General features: G+C 37.7%; 2 protein-coding genes and 1 long non-coding RNA gene across 6 annotated transcripts in view; 1 reads left to right on the top strand and 2 right to left on the bottom strand.

Moving 5' to 3' along the window:
• Window positions 1–5058, bottom strand: part of kcnn2 (potassium calcium-activated channel subfamily N member 2) — a 39818-nt gene extending 34760 nt beyond the window's left edge. The window contains exons 1-2 of one of the 3 annotated variants that reach the window (XM_051911004.1): window positions 4901–5058; window positions 1527–1622 (exon numbers count right to left, since the gene is read on the bottom strand). In XM_051911004.1, the coding sequence (XP_051766964.1) occupies window positions 1527–1622; window positions 4901–4915 (111 nt within the window). In that variant the 5' untranslated portion in view covers window positions 4916–5058. Of the gene's footprint in view, window positions 1–1526; window positions 1623–2995; window positions 4680–4900 lie in introns of those variants that run through there. The other 2 variants (XM_051911005.1, XM_051911003.1) reach the window with 2 other exon arrangements.
• A 1495-nt stretch (window positions 5059–6553) lies between these two features.
• smarcad1b (SWI/SNF-related, matrix-associated actin-dependent regulator of chromatin, subfamily a, containing DEAD/H box 1 b) lies at window positions 6554–23407 on the top strand. Of its 2 annotated transcripts, XM_051909118.1 has the most exons (23): window positions 6554–6985; window positions 7687–7810; window positions 8621–8786; window positions 8885–8933; window positions 9104–9201; window positions 9949–10047; window positions 10144–10222; window positions 13971–14389; window positions 14483–14679; window positions 14786–14876; window positions 14990–15089; window positions 15176–15235; window positions 15633–15708; window positions 16086–16221; window positions 16418–16549; window positions 18590–18685; window positions 18889–19006; window positions 19091–19206; window positions 19829–20017; window positions 20355–20473; window positions 22595–22777; window positions 22867–22988; window positions 23079–23407. In XM_051909118.1, exons 1-23 carry the CDS (start codon window positions 6937–6939, stop codon window positions 23138–23140), a joined length of 2880 nt encoding a protein of 959 aa, XP_051765078.1. In that variant the 5' UTR covers window positions 6554–6936; the 3' UTR covers window positions 23141–23407. The 2 variants fall into 2 exon arrangements, with proteins under 2 accessions (XP_051765078.1, XP_051765079.1); XM_051909119.1 differs by lacking the exons at window positions 6554–6985; window positions 7687–7810; window positions 8621–8786 and having other exon boundaries at window positions 8897–9037.
• LOC127520703 (uncharacterized) overlaps window positions 10601–23479 on the bottom strand; it is a 269016-nt gene continuing 256137 nt past the window's right edge. The window contains exon 2 of the long non-coding RNA XR_007932181.1: window positions 10601–11717. This is a non-coding gene — a long non-coding RNA (uncharacterized LOC127520703). The remainder of the gene's footprint in view (window positions 11718–23479) is intronic.

Here is a 23479-nt window from a genome sequence, read left to right as displayed (position 1 = left end):
GACAAGGTGAGAAATTTAGATTTTTCATTTAGACAAAATGAAAAATCTATGACAATTTATTTAAATATTTGTGTGCAAAATATGCAAACATTCATATATAATAATTAAGCAAAAAAAAAAAAAAAGTACTTATTTTTAAGTTTAAAAAAAAGGTGAAATTAGGCTTTTACGGACATGAAATTCAAACCCCAGGCAATAAACTGTGTAAATCAATGTGAAACTGACATGGTCATCTGTGATTAAATCCTTTTGGCTAATCTGTCCATCCCACAAGAAATTAATAGTGATATTTCCCTATTGGACAAGCCACACATGGTTTCACTTCATAATAAGCCTGTCCGATTCAACTTGAATGAGATATTGAATGAGATGTGTCTGTTTGCAAGTTGAATTAAATAATAATAAATGAATAAATCATTCCTACAAGGTTCCCACAATTTTGACAACTGGATAAGGTTTTTAAAAAAATCGTTTTATAATGCAGATAAGTTAATTTATGATATAAGTAATTTTAATTTTATTTTCTTATTCAATATTTTATTTTTCATTATTTTATTCGTCTCCCAGGCTTGCAAATCAGTTTTAAAATTCACTCAAATTTCCTGGTTTTATATGACCATGGGAACTCTAAAAGCATGAATATGAAAGGAAGAAAAAGAAAGAAGTGGAATAAATCAAATAAATCTTTGATGCAACATTTCTCTGGCTGCAGAGTATTTTAAGAAACATCATGGAGACTGTTTAGAAATTTACAGTATTTCATTCTCGTCAGTAGAAGCTAAATGGCATCTTTTGTTGTTAATGCATTACTTAATGCAAAGAAATGCATTACAATGGAGATATGGATGCTGAATTGCATAAAATTCACCAGTAATACAACAATTCACTGATGCAAGGTCATAAGACTGAGTGCTTTCCAAGTACTACGACCATCAAGTGAAGTTCTTTCTCTCAACAAATATGGGCAAAAAACTGCCTCAAGTGCAGATTTGGACCTTTACTAATAACAATATGGAGACATTGTACTGAAAGCCTCCATACCTAATCAATAAATTACATTTCTGTTGAGAAAGCACAAGATCAAGTCCATATTCAGCACAGTTAATAGATTATGAATTTCATGTTATGCTCTGGTAGAGCATATCTATAATGATTCTCTGAAGATTAATAACTACTCAACATACTTTATGAGGAATTCAACCTGGTCTTGTCTATTCAACTAGCTAATAAACTGTGAACAGCTACTGTTAAGCCAGGTCAACAAGTCACTGACAGGATTTCATGGCATGATTCGATTAAGTCAGTGGGAAATGGAGAGGATGCAGTGCTATTGAAGATAATCTGATTGTAATTCTATGGTAATGGATATCATTTCAAGCGCAATGTGTTGAGCATTACTCTGAATGTGTTAAGAAACTCCCTGACTCTTATGACAGCAGAACCTTCTGAAAAAAAACAAAAAGCAAAAAAAAAAAAAAAAAAAAATAACACAGTAAACAGCTCTTTCTTATTTTTGAGTAAGTTACCTGGATTTCCCTGGCATGATATATGATAATCAACCCAAGAAGAATGATTGTAGAAAGGCTTATCAGGCATTTTAGGGCTAAAGAATACAGTGACTCCTGGAAAAAAAGAAGAAAAAGACAATTGGATTAGTCAGTTTAAACATACACCATGATTGCATATTGATTCAACGGCAAGCTGTAAAAATATCACAGCAACACATCACAATGTTTTTTAATGATTATGAGACTTTGTACACTTATGTGAGTGCTTGGATTAAGTTACACCTTCCTGAAAGTGGTACCACAACATAAGAACTAATGCAAGCGCATTTGACACCATTACAATTTAAGTGAAATTTGACTTTAATCTTACATGTCACCATGTGGAAACATATTTTCGTTCAATTTCTAACTATTCAAAACCACAACATACTGCAAGGCAAAACAATAACATTCTGTTTTTCAGATTTTCCTGGGGTTTCCCTCACAGGGGAGACATATGAGTATATGCTCCTCAGATTGCACTATTAAACTCATTCTGTACATTTCTTTCAGATGTGGATTTTTCTGGTGAAGTTATTAAATAGCTGTTTTTGTATCTAACATTGTTTTACAATAAACTGAGAATATATAAATGTTGTCATTTGGCAACTATGTGCCAAATTGAATTGCATTAATGCATATCCTCTTTGGGACCTTTATAGACGCATATATAATTCTATATTTATAGTAATACAAATGCATTTACAAATAAATAAAATATTTATGATTTTTTTCCCCAGTAATATTGTACAGAAAGTCCAAGAATGGTGTACAATTGACTTTTAACAGCATGGGCAAATAAGTAATAACTTAAGTTAATAATTACTTAAGTAAGAATTTGAGTTTCAACTTGATAAATGTACAAGAGTTAGTTCCTGTAATTTGGTTGGTTGAGCTTCCCAGGAGTGCTGATATAACATTAGGACATTTCACTGTTTGTTTGTCTTTGCGACATTCCAGTGTTTTCTTTCAAACAGAAGCGGAGTTGTGTAATTTTTGTTTATTGAGCTGGTGTTTAAATGCAATTTTACCTGCAGCCAAATCACAGCCATGCTGATATAGGCTTCCTAACGACAGCACTTTTTTCCTGTGTAATAGCTAGGCTATAGCTTAAATATGTAATTCATAAAAGAAACTTTAATTTAAGGAGGAGAATTAGAACAAAAAAAATGTTTCTGGCTATTTTCCATTTCGATATGGCATAAGAGATTTTTTTTTTTTTTTTTTGGTGGAAAGTGGAAAAACTCTTCCATAGAGATAAAATGCCAAAGCAAAGCGAGACGTTTTTCCAGAAAACGTGACCTTGCCACAGTTCTCCATTCATCCATCCGCACCGCACACTTTCCAAACTTGTAGTTTTTCCTCGCTCGCCAGCAGGCAGACTCGACTTAATGAATTCTGACCTAGATGGGGGACCTGCAGGATTTGGGGACTATTAAGTTACGCACCTTTCCGTAGGCTCCCCACGAGAGTTCAGTTTCAATGACCATCACCACGATCCCAAACATCCCAAAGATGAGCGCGTAATCGCTCAGACGCTTTCTTTTCTCAAACAAGGCCCTCCTGTGCCCGAGCTTCTGTCCGATGTTCTGGTTCTTTTTTTTGCCCGATTTGCTGCCGCTGTGGCTACATCCACCCCCTCCTCCTCCGCCGCCGCCTCCTCCTCCTCCTCCTCCGTCCCCCGTAGCGTAAGGAATGAGGGTGGTGGAGTTGTTCTCCGGCTTAGAGGCGAGCGTGTCGGACGCGTCCACCGCAGAGACTGGCTGCAGTGGCTGGGACTCCGAATCAAACTCGTGCAGGTTTCTGCGGGACGAGCTCAAGTTGCTGAGCGGCCGCATCACGCCGCCGTTGTATCTGCAGCTGCTCATGGCTATTTGGGTGTAAGAGTTACTCTCTCTGTGGCTGCTGGCCGGACTGCCCCGAATTTGCTGCCGGTTGTGATCGCGATGAGGATGGTGATGATGATGATGATGTCTGGATGAACTACCATGACTAGAAGGCGTGAACTCGCTGTACTGAGCGCCTTGCCTGGTTGAAGATGAGACGGACGGTGTCCTTAAAGTTCCCAGCGGCGTCCCGTGGAAATGCTGGCTTTTTCTCGCATCCTCGCAGGTGGAGGAGTTGTTGCAGGTGCAGTGCCTGATGGAGCGCTCTTCCTCCCGTCCGCAGTAGTGCTGGTGCTGGTGCTGCTCTGGATAGAAATCGTTCTGCAACTGCAATGGGGTTTCCATGTCAGAGCTGCTGTTTAAAGCAGAGCCCCGTGCATGCACCCTACCGAGGGGGCGTTGTGATGAGTAACGGAGGATAAAAGCTGGCGCGAGGATGGACCCACGTCGGCTTCTGTAGAAGTGCGAGCGCGTTTCCGATTGGTCGAACGACCCAAAACAACTGGACTGACGTCACGCAAGGAAGGTGGCAACATGCGGTTCAAATGTGCAGACATTCACAACTCACTGCTCTTGGCTGTTTACTCAAAATCTTTGGAAAGATACTGTATTCATATATCATAATGATTTTCAGACGTATTCTTTGACTTATAGGTATAACATTTATGGTTACTATAGCCTATACATTCATGTTTTATTGTGAATGCAAATTATGTGCAGAAATTGTAAAGATGTAGGCCTAGTAAAAGTTTTTTTTAAGAATAATTAAGCATTATGTTGATGCAATATCAAAGTCTGTCAACAAACAAGTAATCAAAACTCAAAAATTCACCACAATGATCTCTTTTGTGTTCTTTACTAATCTGTTTCTATTTCTTTATAGGTCTAACGTTAATCATAACTTGATTTGTTTTAAATATGCAGTTTATATAGTCAAATTGGTGCATATTTAATAATTCAGTGACTGTGAGCTACATTTACAATAAAGATAATGCATATAAGCACATAGCACTTATATACATCTGTTTGAAGAGTCTGAATGAAACATATCAGTCTTGTTCACAAGGAGAGAAAGAGAGAAATGAATTATAAATCTGTTAAATAACTCTTTTTTTCTCTATAGCTTGATAAAGGTCATGACCAAAACGGAGGAATAATTTAAATATCTCTGTAGTTGTCATTTGTGGAGAAGATGCTTAAACATTTTTCCTGGAGCATGTTAGATCTGTAGGCACGCACATTTTAAATAAAGAATAAAATAAAAAGTAGCCTAAATGATTCAATAACTCACTAATAATTCACAAAAGACTTGGGGTGCGTCCGAAATCACATACTCTCTTGAGTAGGTACTCATTTTGAATAATTACTTTGCGGCTGCTAAAAAAGTACGTTCTATATAGTATGAGAGTGTGTAGTGTGAATATAATCTGCACGTGCTACATTCGCCATGTTGATCACGTGACCTACCAGTGTCAGTTGCATTGCTTCACTGCCATTCACAAATCACCTCCCGTGGCCTCATGGGATAATAATTCCTGAAGGAGAATCCATACTGAAGGGGGAATCTCCTCAACCACCACCATTGTGCAGCATCCACCTGGATGATGTGACGGCAGCCATATTGAGCCAGAACGCCCACCACACACCAGCTTATTGGTGGAGAGGAGACAGAGTGATGAAGCCAATCAGTATATTGATTAGGAGGCCATGATGGACAGAGGCCAATGGGCAAATTTGGCCAGGATGTTGGGGTTACACCCCTAATCTTTTCGAAGGACATCCTGGGATTTTTAACGACCACAAAGAGTCAGGACCTCATAGTAAAGTGTTCATCGAATGCACACTTCAGAATCTCACCTGAAGTAGTAGTTCATCCGGGTATTTTTTTTAAAAATGAAATTGACATGACGTGTAGCCAAGTATAGTGGAATTTGTGCTCTGCATTACACCCATCCAAGTGCACACACACACACCTGGAGCAGTGGGCAGCCATTTTTGCTGAGGTGCCAGGGGATCTAATTTTTTATGTCTACTGTGAATTTGGAAATTCTACTTTTGTCACATACTGTTCTTCGCCAACTATATAGTAGGGAAGTATGTGATTTCGGATGCAGCCATTCACTTGTAATGATGTTACCTGCAGAAAGTATCTGAATGAATTGTTTTAGTGAACCGATTCAAAAGATCCGATTCACTGGCATGAATCAAAATCGCCACCAGTCACAGACAGTAGGCTACACGTGCACCTGACTATATCCTTAAACCTGGTTTACTCGCGGGACGGACCTTTTAAACAGTAGAACACCACAAAATTAGTAAATAATAAACAGGTTCATTTCTACACTTTCCCGAGAAAGCCAAACTGGTTATTCCCAGCGCTTAAACAGCAGGTTCCTTTTCAATGAATGTCATTCAGATCGTTTCATTATATTATCCGTCTGCTCAACAAAACGGTGTCTAGATCCACTGAGAATCAGTCCGCTTATGTAAAGCCTTAATATGAAGAGCAGCACGTGTGAAACAGTCGCTGCAGTTTTACCGCAGTCGCAGCACGTCACCTCGCAGCGTCAGCAGCATCTGAAAACCCTTTGTTATTGTTGTCTCGCCTCTTGCCAACTTGCATCCTTATGAAGCAAGATCAAGCGCTCCGGTGCACAGGACTGCTGTCAATCAAATAACCAACTGCTCACAGTCGGGCATCTCATTACTATCACGGAGTCAGAGTTTGAATGAAAGGAAAATGACTGGATGTATGAATCGGAAACTAGACTGATTTACTTGTAAACAGCGCAGGTTTCAACTCAGTCGTTCAAAGACATGTGATGGCTGTATACTGCTGCATTCTCCCACAGAAAACGAGTTTCTTATCCGTTTAACTCGGTTATGTCTCGTGTTTTAATTTATTTTTATTTTATTCATCAAAAAACGGATGAAAAATAACTAAATTTGGGTTAACTATTCCCTTTCATTTACTACACTATATAAGTATGTATATCAACACATTCATTATTATAATACATTATTAAATACAGACATATAATAATAATTAAGATACAATACATTTGTAATGTATTAAAGTTCAGACTCTTTCTTGGTCCCCTGACTACACGTGCGTTCCTTCACGGCCACCGTAGTTACAGATGTTACAACCGGTTAGCGTGTGATTACACCGTCTTCATTCATTAAATACATTAGACACAACACAACCGGTGAAATATCCCAAAGACTCATAACGTGCAGGAATACTCCTAGTTAAGCAGGGTTATCTGCTCATTATCGATGACCGAAGCCGATGCGAGGCTGTTTATTGACAAAGCAATAATTCATTAGCTCGCCGTTGAGCGAATGCTTTGTTAGAGAGAAATGCCATTCTTGTCCAAAAATCAGCTCATTACAGTTGATAGATAGTGAATTTGGGGTACGACGAATGATTGTATCGATTGAGTTGCATGGCATTATGCGTGAACCTGGATTTAGCTGATGTTAAGGCATAAGAGTGAACAATGAGGAGAAAGAAAGGACCAGCATCCTCAAATCATGTGGATCTCTCGGGTAGGCTTTGTTAAAGTTTACAGTATGAACTTGAGATAAGACCCTTTTCTTTGGCTACCATAATGAATAATGATTTAATAATATTTTATTTAATGTAACTGGTCATCCTACAATAGTTACTAAATAAAAGAGCATTAACTTGAATGTGCTACACATCATAGCAAACCTATGATAAATAGATGAAGTATGCAAATATTACAAAACGTCATCGCCGTTGATTATATACAGTCAAACCAAACTTTATTCAGACACCTTGAACATTTCATTCATACAGTTTATTCACTATAGTTTAAAAAAAAATGGTAATAAAATATGATTAAAATATGAAAAAAATTAATCGTAATTATGTCAGATAACACTTAAGCAAAACATGATCAGGTCAAAGTGTCTGAATAATTTTTGGTTCCAAATTTGTATCAGTTTTACTGGTAGTCCACTAAATGAAGAATTTTTGGGTATAATATGTCACGGTTTACTTTATTTTTCTATCCTCACTTACATAAATGAATTATAGTGTCATGCACCCACTAGTAAAAATATATAAAAAAAATATACAAAAAATGTCTGAATAATTTTTGGTTTGACTGTATGTGTGTGTGTGTATATATATATATATATATATATATATATATATATATAATGTATGTAAAGGGCATGCATTGTGATTTTGCCACCGTTAAGGATATGTTTAATTCCAACAGAGCCAGACACTATCATTCCAGAGACTCCTGAAACCAAACGTCCATCAGGATCATCTCTCTCCATTGCCCTTTCTGACTCTGACTCTGACATTGAGATATCAGGCAGTTCCATGATGCCAGTTAGGTCAGTAATCAAGTTCAGTATTTGTGCTTGAGGCAGAGGCATTGTAAATATAAAAAATTACATAATATAAAGCACTCCCTCACTGTAAAAATATTTGTAATTTTTTTATAGACGCTGTATGGTAAAATCCTGTTAAAGTCAGCATGAAATGAAAGTTGCAATAGTCTTTTTCTTCCCTATTGTGACGTATATCCAAGTGAAAAGGCTTCTTGAACAGGAAAAAATATAGGGTGGCACACGATTTTGTCCTTGGGGAATTGATTAGATGGTTGTGATTTGCTATTGGTCGATCTCATGTGATTGACAGGTTGTCCTGCCCTCTAGTCAGCAAACATTTCTTTAGAGAAGAGATGTCACTGCAAGAGAGAGTGATTGAATTTTGATTAAATATTACGAGGGCACAATAATTAAAAAAAAATGAACATAAATAAATTATTTATAATAAATACTGCAATATTCCATAAAAAATAAGAATTGTCAATTTTGATTTCATGATGACTTTAATTGGTTAACTATAAGTTACCTTATCATATATGGTGAAAAACTGTAGATGGTTTAACATTGCATTATACAGTATGTAATTTTACTATAAAACGCTGTCAAATTTATGGTTTTTGAAAGGAAAAACTATGAATTGCAATATAATTTATGGTGAACAACCATAAAAGGACATTCAAATCCTTGAGTAATCACATGATTATATTTTATATAAATAAATTCTCGTTTTTGTTATCAGTAATTGGGGTAAAATTAGGATGTTTTGCAGCCCTAAATTCTAAAACGATATGCTTTATACTTTATACTTTATAGATCAAGGCAAGTAGAGCCTAAGAAAAAAGCGGCATCATCTGAGGATGAGATATCACCATCTGACGAGGAGGAAGTAACTGTGGTGAAGATGGAGAGAAGGCTGAAGCACAAAAGAAAAAGATCTACCTCACAAGCGCTACAAACACAACAGAAGGGTTCACAAATGGTAAAAACAACTATTTTCTAGACCCAGTGTGACAATTTTGGTTGCATTCCAGCCATCGTTTGGGTTGCATGGCAATAATCATGTCATTGACGTTTTAGGTGACCAATAGGACGCATCCCTCGCTCCTGAAGACATCTGGGACAGCAGGTACAGATGAGCAGATTCACTCCATCAATCTGAACTGCTCCCATGATAAAAGCTCATTGATCGCTTGGATGGCTTCAGTATTGCTGAATCCAGCTGAGTATGAGGTGAAAATGCATTTGCTGCATTGATTCATGTTTTGCTGAGCCTTGTTGACATGCTCTCCTTTTCAGCGTCTGATTCGGTCCACGAGAGGAGACAGCAGCATATGTGTGGCACTTCCCAGGAGAGCGACAGCTCCCATTGTAGCAGAAAGAGGCGGGCTTCTGAGGTGAGCTCAGACACAGTCATTGGATTAACGTGGGTCGTTCCCTTTCTGATCCTCTCAATACTGACAGCAAGGAATTTTGTGCCGCTGCAAATCCACCAAGGCTAAATTGAAAAGAGTGTCCCGATCAAGGACACCAACAGTATGTCTTTCTACCTGTGATATCAACTGCCAGGTTACGGTTAATGCCTTTTCAAGATGATTTATTAGTCTATTTGTCATTTGTCATTGGCAAGACTATTCCATTTTCATTACCCACAACTGAGGTGCCCTTGAGCAAGGCACCTAACCCCCAATCACTCCCCAGGTGCCTCAGCAAAAATGGCTGCCCAGTGCTCTGGGTGTGTGTTCACGGTGTGTGTGCACTTGGTTGGGTGAAATGCAGAGCACAAATTCAGAGTATGTATGGGTTACCATACTTGGCTACACGTCACGTCACAAGACACTTATTAGCAAGTAAAAAGCTTTAAAAAAAAAAAAAAAAAAGAGAAGTAAAAGTAGACAAGGAAAAACTTTATAAACATCACAAGGGGTTACTGATGTATTTTATGTTGTAGAATAAAACATTAATATATCTTCAGCTTGTGTTAATCACAGACCTTATTCCAAAAATCTGTTCATAAAACCAACTGACTTCAGGATGATGGGAACGGAAGTGCTAAAATGGGTACTCGTTTCTGGGGTTTGGCCTACAAAAATACATCATCCCTGCAGTAATTTAGACCACAACAGTGTTTTATGTCTCATTAGATGGATGCTTCAGAGGAAGAGGGGCTTAAGCCAAGATCTAAAGATCAGGAACGTATGCTGAGAAAACTCCAGAGGAAGTTCCCTCATTTGAACAAGAATGTGAGTCATCACTGTCAGAAGTTAGCCATTTTTGTATGTAAATCAGGTATTTGTTTGAGCTTGAGGGCTAAAGTTGAAGTGTGTGACTTCCCACAGGAACTCAGGGATGTGCTTCAGGAACACAACTGGCTTATTGAAGATGCCTTGGAAACACTACGAATGTTCTCTGATCTTGGTGAGGTTTGATGTGAGATTTATTGTGTACAGCTTTAAAAGCACATTAGATGCATCTGAATATGTCTACTTCACTAAAGCAGTATGCCAGTTGTAACACGGTTCTCATTAAACAATAGACAGTGGACACTTTACTATCACATGAGGCCACTGTAGAGGAGTCTTCATAGTCACAAATGGCAGAGAATGGTGTTACATCTGACATCGTAGATCACGACAAAGATGACATGATGGATGTAGTATGTTCGAATAGTATACAGGTGCTGGTCATATAATTAGAATATCATCAAAAAGTTGATTTATTTCATTAATTCCATTCAAAAAGTGAAACTTGTATATTATATTCATTCATTACACACAGACTGATATATTTCAAATGTTTATTTCTTTTAATTTTGATGATTATAACTGACAACTAAGGAAAATCCCAAATTCAGTATCTCAGAAAATTAGAATATTGTGAAAAGGTTCAATATTGAAGACACCTGGTGCCACACTCTAATCAGCTAATTAACTCAAAACACCTGCAAAGGCCTTTAAATGGTCTCTCAGTCTAGTTCTGTAGGCTACACAATCATGGGGAAGACTGCTGACTTGACAGTTGTCCAAAAGACGACCATTGACACCCTGCACAAGGAGGGCAAGACACAAAAGGTCATTGCAAAAGAGGCTGGCTGTTCACAGAGCTCTGTGTCCAAGCACATTAATAGAGAGGCGAAGGGAAGGAAAAGATGTGGTAGAAAAAAAGTGTACAAGCAATAGGGATAACCGCACCCTGGAGAGGATTGTGAAACAAAACCCATTCAAAAATGTGGGGGAGATTCACAAAGAGTGGACTGCAGCTGGAGTCAGTGCTTCAAGAACCACTACGCACAGACGTATGCAAGACATGGGTTTCAGCTGTCGCATTCCTTGTGTCAAGCCACTCTTGAACAACAGACAGCGTCAGAAGCGTCTCGCCTGGGCTAAAGACAAAAAGGACTGGACTGCTGCTGAGTGGTCCAAAGTTATGTTCTCTGATGAAAGTAAATTTTGCATTTCCTTTGGAAATCAGGGTCCCAGAGTCTGGAGGAAGAGAGGAGAGGCACACAATCCACGTTGCTTGAGGTCCAGTGTAAAGTTTCCACAGTCAGTGATGGTTTGGGGTGCCATGTCATCTGCTGGTGTTGGTCCACTGTGTTTTCTGAGGTCCAAGGTCAACGCAGCCGTATACCAGGAAGTCTTAGAGCACTTCATGCTTCCTGCTGCTGACCAACTTTATGGAGATGCAGATTTCATTTTCCAACAGGACTTGGCACCTGCACACAGTGCCAAAGCTACCAGTACCTGGTTTAAGGACCATGGTATCCCTGTTTTTAATTGGCCAGCAAACTCGCCTGACCTTAACCCCATAGAAAATCTATGGGGTATTGTGAAGAGGAAGATGCGATATGCCAGACCCAACAATGCAGAAGAGCTGAAGGCCACTATCAGAGCAACCTGGGCTCTTATAACACCTGAGCAGTGCCACAGACTGATCGACTCCATGCCACGCCACATTGCTGCAGTAATTCAGGCAAAAGGAGCCCCAACTAAGTATTGAGTGCTGTACATGCTCATACTTTTCATGTTCATACTTTTCAGTTGGCCAAGATTTCTAAAAATCCTTTCTTTGTATTGGTCTTAAGTAATATTCTAATTTTCTGAGATACTGAATTTGGGAGTTGTCAGTTATAATCATCAAAATTGAAAGAAATAAACATTTGAAATATATCAGTCATGACAGTATATATTCATATAATGAATGAATATAATATACAAGTTTAACTTTTTGAATGGAATTAGTGAAATAAATAAACTTTCTGATGATATTCTAATTATATGACCAGCACCTGTATACGTCATTTCAAAACATACTTTATAAATAGAAACAGTTACAGAAACAGATAATTGGGTTTGAGAACTGAAAGTTTGGTGCCCCAAAGTGCTGGTATATGATGGTAAAACCGACCATCTTTTTTGCAAATTTTACACAGGTGAAGTGTTTAGTTTTTTTAGTGCTGGTCTTAAAGTCACAGCAGCCTAATAAACCAGTTGCTGTGATGTCTTTCATTAATGTTAATCAAAGAACAAAGGTAACAGAAAAAATTGTAGCTTTAATAAGGATGAATCTATATTTAATTTATAATTTATGTGTTTAATAAGTGTTCGATAAGTGTTTGATAACTTGATTCAATTTCTGTATATTTCCTACCTGTTAGACAGGTAGGAAGGCCACAGGTAAATATGACATTTATTATAATAGGTTTATGTAAAGATTGTTTTAAGTTGACTTAAATTAAAAGTTATTTTTTTAAAGCCTAATAAATGTTGAAATTGATAGCTTTCAGTAACTGTAATGTTGAATGTCTATAATTAATGTTAAAAAAAAAAAAAAAAATCATAGAGACATCAGTACCAGTAATAGTATCAGTGATATTGGCCTTCATTCATAAAAAGATGCCATTAAACAAATATTTAAAATATACTGTCTTTAAGTTGTTTCTACATTAATTTGGAGAGTAACTGTGAAATTATTACAATATAAAATGTTAATTATATATTTTTTTAATCGATTGACAGCATTTTTTTTTGTTTGTGCTTCTAGTGACACCAAATTGCAAATTTATAAATATTTATTAAAATGTATTTATTTATTAAACATGTTGATTTATGAATTATTTATAAACTATTAAATGAAATGTTTTTATTTATTTTGCAGTATGTTTCTGGCTGTTTTTTTCTTTGTCCTAAAAAACAACGGCTATAACAGTGGTCTTGAACTCTGTACTGACACGTATTGTGGCAGAAGCATCACAGAAAAAAAAAAAAAAAATTAAATTAAATATTTAAGATTTTACCTAATGTCAACTTATGGCCACATTTTTTTTCCATTCAGAAAAAGATTCTCATGTACAATTTTAAGTGTTTTTAATAGCATAAATTTAACAGAGTGTCTATTTACACTAAGTGCAAATAGCTGCCCTTGTTGGCAAATGCTATATACTAGCTCCGCCCACCAATGTCTGGTTGGGCCACTTAAGTTTTAAAAAAGACGCTTGGAATTTGACGTCTTCAGAGGCGCAGCAGTAGAAAGTAAGGCTTGCAGACCTGGCTTTTAATGCAATCGACCCGGGTTCGAATCTGCCTTTTGCCAAACTCACGTTTATTTTCAATAAAAATGAAAATAATGTTCTAAAATTGGAAATAAACTGCGAATGAGTGTTTAATAATTTTAAAAGTGTTTATTGGGTAGGGTTAGGGGAAGGTGTAGGGCTTTTATTCTCCCAATAAGGCAGCATCCATTTAATAATTTAAATAAATATAATCATTTACACTCTATGATATTATTGCATCCTGTTAATGTACAAAAATACTGAGGTGCAAATAGTATCTGCCAATATAAAGTATAGATAGCATCTAATTACTATTTACTCTTATTGCAAAGAACTGATACTTTTACATGGTGTAAATAGAATCTATCATTATTTTCACCTAGCGTAAATAGCATATCACTAAGAAAATGCTGCTATTGTCACTTAGTGTAAATAGAATATATCGCTAAGAAAATATCTTAGTGCAAATAGCCTCTGCCTAAATTTAACTGCTAGTTGCTTGACAATTACACAATTGCATTGAATTTTGGATAAAAACATGACAGCATATGAGAACAAAGATTCAATGTAAGTGTCATAATTGTCCTAAAGCCTACATTCTTTCTGTACATTTAGTGGTCGAGTCTGAGGATGATGCCTCTCAAATTTCCATTGCTGCCAAACGCACCAGACGGGTCGCAAATACCCGCCAACAAGCTCAGGTTGTCCAACTTCCCAGCCCACCCCAAACAAAACTACGCAGACCTCTTCACAGGACCAAAACACCTCAGAGGAGAGCAAAGCAGTTGGCAGTAACAAAAAACGTATACGTTAGCTCGTCGGAGGAGTGCAGTGACTCTGAAGCCTCTATGGTGAATGTATTACTGGACTCTGACTCTGACCAATCAGATGAGACTCTATCTAAACTCAAATCTGAGATCCTCAGCTTCTTTCAGACCGCTTCTGCGGATGAGCTCACACTCATTGCAGGATGCTCTTTGAAGAAGGCTCAGAAAATCACCGAGCTGAGACCCTTTAAAAAGTGGGAAGACCTGGTGAGAGCACTGTGCATTTTGCTTTCTGTTTATAACTGCCAGAACATTTAGGTCATGATCAAAGAGCAACACTTTTGCACATCTCTTTCTCAGAATGATGCCATGCACAGAGGAAATGGTCTTTCCACTGAGCTGCTGGCAGGATGTCGAGAGGTTCTAAAGGAAAGGGAAGTTGTTAAAGGTCTCATGAGCAAATGTGAAGAGATATCCGTAAAACTGATCCAAGATGTGACCCAAATGATGAACAATGGCCCGGGCTCTATGAGCCAGCCACAGATCCTCACCAGCACGTAAGATTTAACATCATAGATTGTGGCAATATTGGCATTTTCGTTGTGGAGTGATAGATTCTTTTAATATTTCTGTGCATTAAATATTTTTTATGTTTTTGTCTAGATTCCAGTTGAAACCGTACCAGCTGATTGGACTGAACTGGCTGGCTTTACTACATCAGAACAAACTTAGCGGAATCCTGGCAGATGAGATGGTAATGGAATAATAGTCCTTTAAATCTTTAGTGATATTATTAATATGATCTGAATGTTCATTACATAGCAAGGACTCCACATTTAATCACTAGGATGTACTTTATTATTTTAGGGTTTGGGGAAGACTATCCAGGCCATCTCGTTCCTGGCCTACCTCTATCAGGAAGGGAACCAAGGGCCTCATCTGATCACTGTTCCTGCTTCTACACTTGGTGAACAGAGCAATGTGCATCTAAATAACCATCAACATATAACATCAAACTATCTGTGTCATCCTAATTTGTTGTTACTTTTACAGATAATTGGGTTCGGGAACTGAAACTTTGGTGCCCCAGTTTCAAAGTGCTGGTATATTATGGTAACATACCACTATATATATATATATATATATATATATATATATATATATATATATATATATATATATATATATATATATACAGCTAGCTTATTTTTCCAAACATTCCCTGCATCTACCATTGGTCAAACAAACTTATAGTCCCGCCCCAAACTCACATTGTTTGGTTGAGTCAATGCTGCTGTGTTTGGCTCGTTAGGATGCTGAGATAAACCAAAGCTTTGATAGCACTACAGTGTTTACACTTTTTTGGGGAGAAAACAACCTGAAAAAAGCTTTATTTACACCTTAAAGTAAAGAGGAAAAGGTTTTAGCATGAAAAAAATTACACACTTAACTTTTAATGCAACATATCAAAGAAAATATTGATGTCAATCTAACTGATTTATTTCGGTAGGGTCTGCTGAGGATCGCAAGTATATGCGCTATGAGATTCTGAATCAAATAGTGGATTACAACATCATTGTCTCCACGTGAGTATCGAAGTTCAAGCTCTCAAAAGCACCCGTGGTTCTTGTCCTGAACCCTCAAAGAAAGAGTCAAGGCGTCATATCCTTCATAGACCACCTGCATGCAAATCTGAGAAGGGTACCAAGCACAAGGTGCCTGGGGAAATATGTATCTTTTGAACTTTGTCATACACACGGAGCCACAAGCCATGAAGCTAGCATAGAAAAAAGCACCCTTGTTAAAGACATAATAATGATGAAATACTCAGCGTTTGAGTGAACGTGAAAAGGTCCAAGTAAAATGACCCTGTCCCATTCATTATTTATGGTAATGAAACATGGCTGTGCCTCATGTTCTGCCCCTTAATACCTCAGCTCATTAAATGGTCTCTTGTGCACAGTTACAACCTGGCTATTGGAAATAACAGTGACCGCAGCCTGTTCTGCAAGCTCAAGCTGGAGTATGCCGTGTTCGACGAAGGCCACTTGCTGAAGAACATGAACTCGCTGCGCTACCGACACCTCATGGCCATCAACGTAAGATCACTATAAGTTGCCTGTATAGCTGTTGTCCGTAGCAACGTGTCAGTGGTCATTAAGAATAAATGCCTTGAGCTCTATTACAGCCACATGTCTGTTTTTGTAAAAGCAGGACTGTATGCTGCCCAGATGGGGTTAAACTGCCTTTGCCCTCTCAGACACTCAGGTTTCTCCTCCATTTGTGCCCCCCCAGGCCAAATATCGTCTGCTGCTCACTGGAACCCCACTGCAAAACAACCTACTTGAGCTCATGTCCCTGCTCAACTTCATCATGCCCAGCATGTTCTCCAGCAGCACCTCACAGATCTCCAAGATGTTCTCCATGGTAGAATTTGCATACACCTTAATGTCCATCTTTTATCCACCTTACTTTCAACGTAAGAGCAGACATGGCCAATTGTACTTGATATTAAATGTGTCTGGCTTCCGGGTGTCATCTGCTTCTGGATACTTATAAAACAGCTTGTTATGCTACTTGATATTGCAAACTGGTATTTCTTCATATTCTGAGGAATCATATTATTTTAATGTATAGTAGTAGTTATAAACTCACTGGTTTGTAGTGCAAATAGTTTTACCGTTACTGCACTTTGTTATTATTCTATTTATTTCCAGCTAATAAATTGGACATTCACAGAAAATAGTTTACTTCCATATGGTACCCTTGTTAAAGACATAATAATGATGAAATACTCAACGTTTGAGTGAACATGAAAAGGTCCAAGTAAAATGACCCTGTCTCCATGTTGCTAAATAAGGTGGATAGGGTTGATATTATAGTTGTGGTTGTTAAAGCAATCATCCCTCTTTAGGGATGCATCTTTATTAAAATTCTGGCTGATATTAATTGATAATTATGGTCAATTTAAATTTTAATACAATTTTGTCTAAAAAAACTAAAATAAAACAATAAAAAAATTAAAATGTATTATTTTAACTTTATAATGTGAGATATAAAAAAATATATATTCATTTTGAGATTATCTAAAGATTAACAATTAAATGTAAAATGGGGAAATGAGCATTCAATCTTTGCAGTTTCAATTATATTCAATTACAGTGTATTATATCGATCAATATACAGATAAATGTGATTAAATCTGCTGATAACCGATATTGCACTGATTTTTTGTGCATCTTTATCACTATTGCTTATACTTAGGGACAACATAAATGTGGGCTCACACTTATACAATGTTTGGCACAAATTTGCCATTTGAGTTGAATTTCTGGGAATTCAGAAGATTTATTTTGTCGTTTTTTTTTTTTTTTTTTTTTTTCTTAAAGTTTAGCACAAGGATACTTGAGTTTCATGGTATCACTTCAATCAATCAACCACCTAACAGTCTCCTAAAAATCAACCAGCATACCTTAGTAACACCCTAGCAACTGCCTAGCCATGCCCTAGAAAACACTTAGAACACCTTAGCAACACCCTAGCTGTCTCTAGAGAAAGCACTCAGAACACCCTAGCAACCACATAGCCATGTCCTAGAGAAAGCACCCAGAACACCTTAGCAACACCCTAGCAGCCACCTAGCCATTCTCTAGGGAAAGCACCCAGAACACCTTAGCAACACCCCAGCAACCACCTAGCCATGCCATAAAGAAAGCACCCAGAACACCTTAGCAACAACTTAGCAGCCACCTAGCCATTCTCTTGGGACAGCACCTAGAACACCTTAGAAACAACCTAGCTGTCTCTAGAGAAAGCACCCAGAACACCTTAGCAACACCCCAGCAACCACCTAGCCATGCCGTAAAGAAAGCACCCAGAACACCTTAGCAACAACCTAGCAGCCACCTAGCCATTCTCTTGGGAAAGCACCCAGAACACCTTAGCAACACCCTAGCAACCACCTAGCCATTCTCTAGGGAAAGCACACAGAACACCCTAGCAACCACCTAGCCTTGCCCTAGAAAGCACCCAGAACTCCATAGCAACACCCTAGCGGCCACCTAGCCATTCTCTAGGGAAAGCACCCAGAACATCCTAGTAACCACCTAGTAATGACCTAGAAAGCACCCAGAACACTTTAGCAACATTTTAGCAACTAAACAGCAAACATCTTGCCATTCCCTAGAAATCACTTAGAACACCGTAGCAACACCCTAGCAACCACAAAGCCATTCCCTAGAAAACACCCAGACCCCCTTAGCAACACCCCAGCAACACCCCAGCAACCACCTAGCCATGACCTAGAAAGCATCCAGAACACTTGTTTGTTGCGACCATCCAGAACACCCTAGCAACCACTTTGCCATGCCCTAGAGACACCCTAGAATCAAGACCAGCACCGCTCCAAATTTCTTCAGTAAATGTAAAACTGTAGTTCCAGATATTTCTTTGATCTGTCTCCACCAGAAATCTTCAGAGGAGCAGAGCAGTTTTGAGAGGGACAGGATCACCCACGCCAAACTCATCATGAAACCCTTCATCCTCAGACGTGTGAAGAGCGAGGTGCATCAGCATGCATAGTCCATAAGCATTTTGCATAATGCATGTGCTCTCGGAATGCATGCCAATGTGGAAATCTGTTGGACAACATCTCAAATGCATTATTCAGTCTCACGAGCAGATGAGGCACTTTGCTTGTCATGTCGACCCTCTGTGACTCTAGGGCACTCGAGTGGTTCACTGACAGATGATGATGTGCCCGACAGGTCCTGAAGCAGCTGCCTGCCAAAGAGGAGCAGGTTGAATTTTGTGCCATGTCCGAGAGGCAGCAGGAACTCTACAATACTCTTTTCCACAAACTGAAGCGATCCAGTAATGGGGAAAGTATGTATTTGAGTTGGTTGGTGTTATAAATGTTCTGGCTTCAGTATTTGTGAACCATAGTTTATTAACCATGTCTTTCTGCAGAACGTGAGCTGACCAATGTCATGATGCAGCTGAGAAAGATGTCCAACCATCCGCTTCTTCACCGGCAGTATTATACCACAGAAAAACTCAAAGCCATGAGCAAACTCATGCTCAAGGTCTGAGATATTTTCATATGAAGTTTTACATTTTGATGAACTCCACATTAAGTTTAGATCTTATCAGGTCCAGATGGAATCGGTGGAATTGTTAGATTTTCTGGCTGATTTTAAGTAGGTCAACAGTGCTCACTATCGCAAGTCACTATCGTTTTCAGCTTATTCTGTCCAAAAACCATCCATTTATTAGAATTATTTATGAATGTGAATAATTATTATATAATTATTATATATTATGAGTATGAATATTTTACTATTATTATTTTTATTGATAAATAATAATATTAATTATGATTATTATTAGGCAGCTGTGGAAAGTATGCATTTAAAGCGGACCCATTATGCAAAATTCACTTTTACATGATGTTTGAACACAAGTGTGTGGACACAACCACCCTGTAATGGTAAAAATCTGCCCACTCCTCTTTTTTTATAGGTCATAAAACAGAAATATTGGTCAATCTTGACTTAGTGTTTCATAAAGAACTGCAGCAGGGAATGAGCACAATTAGGGCAGATATTTATTGCAATTTTATTTATTTTTTTATTTTTTTTATTGTTACGTGTGTATCTTATCTGAAGAGTCTGTGTGTTTTACCCTTAATTGGCTGAAACATTCCAGGAGCCAAGTCACCGTGATGCAGATCCTGCTCTCATCAAAGAGGACATGGAGGTGCTCTCAGACTTTGAGTTACACCACCTCTGTCAGCAGTATTCTGCACTGCAGGAATACCAACTCGACACAGACATACTGCTGGACTCGGGAAAGCTCAGCCTCCTCGCACAGCTGCTGAACTCCCTGAAGGAGAAGGTTGGGGGAAAACAGATTCCTGTTATGTTCCGCAGACCAAATTACATTTTCAACAACTCCTCAGAGTATAATGAAAGTTATTTACCTGTGCAGAGAAATGCACTGTGTTCCAAATTACACCATACTGCATACTGTCAACTACAGAAATAAGTATTAACTTGGTTTTCAGTACAGCACACAGTAGACATCATCATATTCCAAACCCATACAACTTTCTTCTGTGGAACACAATAGAAGACATTTAGCAGAATGTTCATGCTGCTTTTTTCCATACAATGAATTTGTCTTCATCCTCTCATTTCCATCAGGGTGGTCACTTTCTTTCTCTTTCTCCCAGGGTGATCGAGTGGTGCTGTTTAGCCAGTTTACAATGATGCTTGACATTTTGGAGGTGTTCCTGAGACACCATAAGCACAGATACAACCGACTGGACGGTTCAACCCCCATGAGTGACAGGTAAACACACTTATATGTCCAATGTTGCTGAGTATAGGAGTTGAGAGAATCCGCCCTTCCTCCCTTCAGATCATCATCATATATGTCCTTCTGGCATCGACTCAAGTCCAGACTCATGACAGGAATGAGTGACAGTGGTAATGTTGGCAGTTTGTGATGAGGTGGTCCTGATGTTTATTGTGTCTCGTCACAGCTGTCGTAAATCAAGGATGGTGTCTCCTTTACTGACTCAGTGTTCTCCATCTGTGTCCTTGAAGACTTTGTTGTAGTTTTGTGGAAACAGACTATTAGCTTCCTATTCTGGCCAAGAACCACATATTTTAGACAGGAAGAGACCATTTGTTTTGTTGTGTGAAAATTATGTTTGAGCCATCGTGTTTTGTGTTCTACTTGTGCCGTTATTGTTTTGGCAGGTGTGGATGAGTTTTTGTTTTGGGTTTTTTTTGCAAGTAGCTGTATGATAATCTGACCTTTAGACAACCTGATGTTATAATAATATAACCCATTTAATGGAAAAATTAATGTTATTATTAATTTATACTACTTTGATTTTTATTACAATATTTTATTTGTGCCCACAGAGGCTGCATTTATTTGATCAAAAATAGGGTAAAAACAGTGATATTGAAAACTATTACTACCAATTTTAAATAACTATTTTCTAATTTAATATATTTTAAAATGTAATTCATTCCTGTGATCAAAGCTGAATTTTCATCATCATTACTCCAGTCTTCAGTGTCACATAATATATCTAACATGCTGATTTGCTGCTCAAGAAACATTTATTATTATTATCGATGTTGAAAACAGTTGTGTTGCTTAATATTTTAGTGGAAACCATGATACATTTTTTTTCTTGAAATTTATTTGAAATACAAATCTTCTGTAACATTAGAAATGTTTTTACTGTACTTTTGATCAATTTAATGCATCTTTGCTTAATAAAAGTATTAATATCTTACAAAAAAACTGACCTCAAACTTAAACGGTAGTATACCTGTGTTCTTCAAGAGATTGTGCTCTTAAAGGGTTAACTCTTTTTCATAATCTACTGTTATCCATTTAATTTAGTAGATGTTAAAAATAGATTAAATATCAAACATTGATACTAATGAATTAAAGTGCCCATATTATGCTTTTTCGGATATTACTTTTCATGTAGTGTGTAATTAAATATAAGTGAATGTAAAAGGTCTGCAAAGTTTCAAAGATCAAAGTGCAGGATAAATGGAGTTATTGTCTCCCAAAAGAAAGAAGCGATTCTGAACTGTCTGAAACAAGTCGTCAGTAATACCAGTCTTACTTTCTGCTTGAACCTACAGTCAAACCAAAAATTATTCAGACATTTTTTATATGTTTTTACTAGTGGGTGCAGGACACTATAGTTCATTTATGTTAGTAAGGATAGCACAATAAAGTAAACTGTGACATATTATACCCAAAAATTCTTCATACAGTGGACTACCAGTGAAATTGATAAAAATTTGGAACCAAAAATTATTCAGACACTTTGACCTGACCATGTTTTGCTTTAGTGTTATCTAACATAATTAAGATTAATTTTTTCTGACAGTTTCAAATTACATCTGACCAATCAGAGCAGAGCCATCAAACCGCTTCAGACACTGTGAGAAAAGAGGCTATGTTGCAACATTTATAACGACAAAATTTAAAGTGTTTTTGGACCGTGGATGCATGTAAACCTATTGTAGGAGACCTCCAAAACAAAATTAAGAACATTTAAAATAGCATAACAGGCGCACTTGTTAAAAAAAAAAAAAAAACAGATCTCAACTGATAACCGGTATGGCACCAATATATTGTGCATACTGTGCAAGGTAGATGTCCACCTTAATTGAATTATTGTGGTAATGACGTAAAGGGGAAATACTTCCCATTACCAAAATGTGTGACCAACCACACTTCGTTTTGTTGTATTCATATAGATCACCGTCTTGTTCCATCACCATTATTTACTTGGCCAAACTACTTAACCCTATGATTCACGGGAACTTTTGCTACTGTTAGTACACTGTAAATAACTTCAAATGTCAGGTGTCTTCTAAATGCTAATTAAGTAAATGTACAGTAACAGTAAATCTCACTGGGCTTTTACAGAATTGGGCTGATTGACCAGTTCAACACAGACCAGGATATATTTGTGTTCCTGCTGTCCACTAGAGCCGGAGGGCTGGGCATTAACCTGACTTCAGCCAATGTGGTCATTCTTCATGATATCGACTGCAACCCTTACAATGACAAACAGGCAGAGGGCCGCTGCCACCGGGTGGGACAAACCAAGTAAGAAACATTCCACATGTTTGTCCTACAGTAGTCTTTTCTGTAGTTTCACTGCTGTTTTATATCTGAGTGCATTTGTCCCGTTAAAGGACGGTGAAGGTGATCAAGCTGATAAGTAAGGACTCCATAGAGGACGCCATGCTTCGAATTGGAGAAAGAAAACTCAAACTAGAGCAGGACATGACCGCAACTGCAACTGCAACTGAGGAGGGTGAGAACAGTTTAATGAAACTCACAGGGATTTTCACCTTTGTTTTTTTGTTTTTTGTAAAATGAATACGAATATGCTTGGTTCTTCCAGATGAAGAGGACACATTACCTGATGATATGACCTCGCTGCTCAAAGCTTCTCTTGGACTCTGAAATCTTGCTCAGGCACCAAAAGTACTGTGATATTGTGACACTTGACTAATTCTGAAAGAAAAGAAGTACTGTTTTTCCTACAACACCTGCAAAAAATGCAAGGTTCAAATGAGCAAATGTTTACATTTCTACTGTACTGTAATGTTGTGGTGTTTGTTTGATTCTTTTTGTGTTTGTGGCGGTTTAAATCTGTAGTTGTTTGATTAAAAAAGTGAATGTTGATGAATGAATTTTTGTTTTGCAAATAAATTTTTGTTAATTTGCTCATTTCCGGAGTTAGTCTTGATTTTGTGTTTTTGATCTCGATCTGGGTCTCTCAGATGAGGTCACAGTCAGTTT

This window comes from Ctenopharyngodon idella, chromosome 10, assembly GCF_019924925.1.
Source record: "Ctenopharyngodon idella isolate HZGC_01 chromosome 10, HZGC01, whole genome shotgun sequence".
NCBI classification, from domain to species: Eukaryota; Metazoa; Chordata; class Actinopteri; order Cypriniformes; family Xenocyprididae; genus Ctenopharyngodon; species Ctenopharyngodon idella.
This window is presented reverse-complemented; position numbering and strand designations above follow the sequence as displayed.